The 5,777-nt window shown below is 32.4% G+C and overlaps 1 protein-coding gene across 1 annotated transcript; it reads right to left on the reverse strand.

Moving 5' to 3' along the window:
* LOC104723299 (transcriptional regulator SUPERMAN-like) lies at window positions 1,572-2,384 on the reverse strand. Its single transcript, XM_010441635.2, has one exon. The coding sequence runs from the start codon at window positions 2,319-2,321 to the stop codon at window positions 1,713-1,715; it is 609 nt and encodes a 202-aa protein (XP_010439937.1). The 5' UTR covers window positions 2,322-2,384; the 3' UTR covers window positions 1,572-1,712.

Raw genomic sequence — 5,777 nt, forward strand, 5'->3', positions numbered from 1 at the left:
TATGTCGAATACATTTACCAACCCTTTATTAAATAAAGAATATGTATAATGCTAGAGATGGTAAGGAAGCGGGGACCAAAACTAGAAGAAACAACATAACTCCAATTGCTTAGTTTTAAATGTTTTTGAATTTCACATGTGGGGGTCCAAGACAAGATAATGTCATTCAATTCGTGTTTTTTTTTACAGTTTATGGTAGTGTATACTTTTACTAATATTCGGGTTATAATTTAATATAGGAGAGTACTATATTGAAAAGGAAAAAAAAAAAATCGAAAGAAAAAAGGAAAAAAAGGGAAAAAATGGATGTGGAGACAGAAATAGATCTGAGTAAGAAGAAACATGCAACGAATTAAAAAGAACTCACATGCCTTCTCTATCTCTTCTTCCATTTCCAGGTGGTCCTCAAATCTTCTTTCATTTTTTGGATTCCAATTGCCTTTACCCTAATTAAGAATCTCTATTTATTATTGTGACGTTCAATTTGTTCTATGTATGTATCTTTTATTAGATCGAATTGTGAGTATTTATAGTATAGTATCAAAATTTGTATGTGGGAAAGATGAGAGAAATACTTATTCGATCAAGTTTTTAATTGATTTCTATTTATCGTTAAACTTCTTTGTTCTTCAATCATTCATCATATATAAAACATAAAGTGTACTATTAAAATTATGTGTTGTCTTGTTTATTACTGGTTGCCTCTGTAAAACACATCAAATTTTATCAAAGTTCTTTTTATTGAACAAAAGTTATCGAAGTTCTAATTATTTATTTTATCAGCAAAAATTCGGATCTTTATAAGTTCATAATCCCTATAGAGTCGAGGACAATAGCAGGATTAATTTAATTTGCTATCTTACATATATTGTGAGTTCTGTTCAAAAAAAAAACATATATTGTGAGTAAGAAAATGAACTAATTATAAGTCACGTTAGACAAAGAAAACTCGGAATATAATTAGTTCATTTTCTTACTTAGTTCACGTTACATATAATTAGTTCATTGTCTTACTCACAATATGTAGTTCTATACTTCTATTAGAGAACTTCAGTTAGACAAAGAAAACTCGGAAGATCTGTCACAAATGATACTTCTGACCATTTGAAAAGTCGTGATTATAAGATCCATACATCGTTTTAAATATATAGTTAAATATTTAATCAAAAAATAATGCATGTACAAACTAGTACTTAACGTGCCATGGGACTAAACTCATTTCTATATATAGATATATCTTCATCATTCCAGTACTTCAGAACCCTAAAGCATATATATAGAAATAGTAAGAACAAATATTCTTTTTTGAAATGGGCGAAAACATATTGGCATCTTATCTTCTGTTGAAGAACGGTTTAATCGTTTAATTATATATAATTTGAACAAAACATAGTTTTGAGCATTCCGAAATAAACTACTGATAAGGTTTATTACTTTTCAAGAAAATCCTTGCTAAACCAAGTATATCATGGGACAGAAAATACAAGCCGGTTCGTTGATCTCGATTTTAATCAATGAAATTAAGTAACTCTAGTCTTTTATCTCTATAACTTATTGTGAAGCTAGCAAGGAATAACAAAGCATAAAATCGAATGAATTTAATTGTGATACACAATTCAAGCCAAATTGAATTCAGAATTTAACAACAACATGTAATTAAGATTAAAAGAACGTGTGTGTATGAATTGATATTAATGTGAGAGTCTCGAATGTCACGGTGGATTTTGCCCTAGTCGAAGTTCAAGATCAAGCTCATCCACCGATGCACCTGTCGTCTCTTTCATCGAGCCCATGCTCTCATCGTCTCCTGTTGAATATTCTATAAGCCGAGGAGGAACCTCCCCCGGAGAATTCAACACCGAAAACGGAAGGTTGCTCGAAGGAAACGAAGTCGTACCATAAAGATTCACCATATCACCGGAATTACCAAAAATGCCACTAGGGTTTTGCAATTGGTAGAAATGAGACAGACCTTCAATGTTACTCGCCGTGGATTGGATTATAAGTGTCGCAGGCAACGGCGGACCACAAGAATTGAGTAACGTCCCGCCGCCGCTTCTAGATGCAGCCGCACCGGTGGGACCTTGATGAGCCCTAGATGAGGCGCGGTCACGGCGGTGGACATTCATGTGACCGCCTAAGGCTTGAGCAGAACGGAACTCCCGGCGGCAGAAATTGCAAGTGTAAGATCTTGGAGGCCATGTGGTACCAGAGATGTTACCTTTAGTGTCTTGCTCGAAGGCTTTGACTTCCCAAGACTCATCATCTTCCTCCGATTCTTCAATTTTGTTAGGGTTCCACATCCATGCACCACCGTTCATTCAAGGATGAGTTTTCTAAAAAAAAGGAAATCTCAGTAGAGAAGATGAATAAGAAGAAGATGGGGTTGGTGGATAACGATGTAAATAATAAATATAAAGATGGACCCGAAACATATATAGATAGGTCACTTATCTTCAAGTTATCATTTTCAGTAAATGAAAAAAAAATATAATTTAAGCTATATTTTACTGACAACAAAGTTTTGATTATCACCTTTTAATTTCAACAATGTAATGTTACAAACATTTTTTTTACTGAAGATAGTAGTAACTAAAGTTTTTTGATCATCTTCTTTTCGTTACAAACATATTTGTAGCAACTATATATATATATTTGTTAAAAGAATAACTAAAAATATGAAGTCTGATTTGTTTATTAATTAGTTGCATATATTTACGCCATTTCAAAATTTACATTACAATACATATATTTACGCTTTAAATGTGTTCATCTTCCCGTCAAAAAAGAAAGATGTTGTTCCTCCCCTATCTTAATTGGTACTAAGTACTAAAAAGGACATTAAGCGTCCCAGATTGGGATTGCTACGCATCTAACATAGGGAACCCAATTACAAACGAAAACAGATGCAAATTATATAATACTATAAATAGGTGAAGATTTAAAGAGAAAAAGTTGGTTGTGACTTTGATGTCCTATGTAAGTTTAAGACAAAAATTTGTTTGCTTTAAATGGTGAGGCAAAGATCTTAGCTTTGCGTGATCACTACTAAGATTCTCTTGTTAGAATCTGACAAATGACTTATGTAGCTTTACAGTGTCACATTATCACCATATATTTTCGATAACTATCCTACATATGGTGACCTACAATAAGACGAAAACAGAAGAGCTGAAAAGGATAGGCCTTGATATCCCAAACATATTTGCCATATTAAGTTACATTAACATTTCTTTCGTTGGGAATCTAGTTAGAATTCAACTAGATCACTCTTTCGGTCGACCATGTTCATCTTATTTGTTTTGTCATCTTTTTCTATGAGATTTTATTGAATTTAATATTTTTGAATTTTGAAATATTTAAATGAGCTTTTAGGATATTTGATTATTTGTTCCAGCTCAATTTTTTAAAAAATAGACTTTAATTACATATAAAATTTGTTTTAAATTTTTGTTTGGGTTTTAAAATACATGTAAATTTAGCATGGTTTCGGTGCAAATGCACTTGTTGCACATGTCTATCGCCCGCTCCTGTTTTTTTTCTATGTTAAAAAAAAATTGAAATATAATTTTGTGAGATTTTGTTATTAAAACTTTACATGATTTTAGACATTTACAATATATATATTTGGATCTTAATTTATTATATAGTATATGATTACAATTATTTTTTATTAAACATGGTAAAAAAGGAAAAAGGAAGAGTTGATATAGGCCCATTAGGGTTTGGATTTAGCGAGAGTATAAATATATATGGGCGATTTGGGCACGAGAGAAATCAAAATCCCTAGGCAGAGATAGGAAAAAATCATCGACAAAGATGTCTTCCTCGGCACGAAGCGCGTTCGAGAATCCGATAGCAATCAGCGCCAATGATTTCATCAAGATGGAGAATCGGGTGATTGGGGATGGTCCGCCACCGTCTCCGGAGACCATTGGGCGCGCCTACGAACAAGTTTTGAATGAAATCGCCGGCGATGATATGGAATTCCGGGGTCGTCTCATGGATAGAGCTTCGGCTAATTTTAGGGTTCTATACAAGGTCCGAAACCAATGCCTTGCTGAGGAAGCAGCGAGGGGAGATACCTCATCGGTAAGTAGCAACAAGGTGAAGGCTGATGAGGTGGACGTGGAGGAGGAGGCTAGTGAGGACACGCCCTAAGTTTTGCGATCATGATGTGGGACTTACTTGGCTTGTTTGTTTTTAAATCGTATTTTTTTTTCCATAACATAAAGTTCAACCAAAGCCTTATATTGATTTTAGGGGATGTATTGAAAAGCTCTTAACGTACCCTAACTTATTAATGGTTTAGATTCCGTCTCGTCCTTAGTTCTCATGGTTGTATCCTTCAATGCATAACTTTCATAACATAAGCACCGATTAATAATAATTAGTGATTGGTGTTTGCTTTAATTTTTTCTTAAACAATGATAAGATATATTGATTGTTTTGTCTTGCACAAGACACCTTAATATACCCCTAGAAAGGGACTTAATTTTCCTTAGAAGATCAATGATAATTCTCAGCTCAGCCCAAATAATGGTCACTGTGGATAGGCGCTTGCTTCAAATGGGCCATTGGACAAGTAGTTTAGGCCTTCTAACTATATTTAGAGAACCATTTTGTTGAGGTAAACGTTTTTCATTAAAATATGAAAAATCATTCAATTTAACTACTATATAACTGTATAAAATGTTATTTAGTCCTCAAATTACATCTTTTGCAATATAATCTTACACAGCCAATCATAATTTTAAGTTTTTTTTTTGTCAATCACTTTTTAACAAGATTTTTCACAAGAAAAAAATATAGTCGTCCATGGTGAAGAAGATACTTGTTAAGGAATGAACTCAAATATAGTAGCCAAAAGTTCATATGTATCTTCATTTTAGGAATCATAAGTTTCCAACTCACAACTAACTGAAAGTGGTTGAAAAAAATGTAATCATTTCTAATATGAGACATTCTAACATTCACGATATGATATATATATATATATATATATATATATATATATATATCACTCCACTCATTGTAATACCATTTAATTATAAGTCATAAGTATAAATAATTTTCCGAGTAACACCCACACCCAAAACATCAAACCAACGATCTACAAGTCGAAGAAATTAAAACTTCCATAATTTTCATCACTGATTTAAACAATGTAATACTTACGTGTATGTATCATCAATATTATATTGTGTGTGTGTTTATATTGTGTTGAAGGATGAGAATAAAGGAAAGATAAATTAAGGGAGAAGCAAACAATGACGTTTTGCCAGCGAAGCTTTTGGGAGCAAAGAGAATCCTTTTGCAGCTATCAAACGACCGCTTCTCCCGGACGACGACGACCTTTGGCCGCCCATCACATCTACAGACTTCATACATATATCTTTCTATATATTTTAATTTAAATAACATATATAAATATATATATTATGTGATAAAATCTGATGTTATGTAAAGATTTTTTTGTTGACATACATATCGTTCAAGATTTCTTGACGCATTGTTATTTTGACTGTAAAAAAATTAACATGATGATTACATGTTTTAGAAAAATAACTTGTGTAGACTTAGTCATGATTGATTAGTTATTATATTTAATTTCTCCAAGCTAATGGCTATTGTTTATTCACTAATTAATACGTGTGCTTTTATCATATTGCTTTCTGTGAAACAAAAAAATTGGTTAATTAAGACCTAATCTGTCCATTAGTGTTCTTATCATAAACAATGACTTGGTGCATGTCGATGACATAATATTAATATTA

This window comes from Camelina sativa, chromosome 11, assembly GCF_000633955.1.
Source record: "Camelina sativa cultivar DH55 chromosome 11, Cs, whole genome shotgun sequence".
NCBI classification, from domain to species: Eukaryota; Viridiplantae; Streptophyta; class Magnoliopsida; order Brassicales; family Brassicaceae; genus Camelina; species Camelina sativa.

Excerpts from the sequence above, each read along its gene's own strand:
- LOC104723299 (XM_010441635.2), bottom strand. The coding sequence starts at position 2,321 with ATGAACGGTGGTGCATGGATGTGGAACCCTAACAAAATTGAAGAATCG.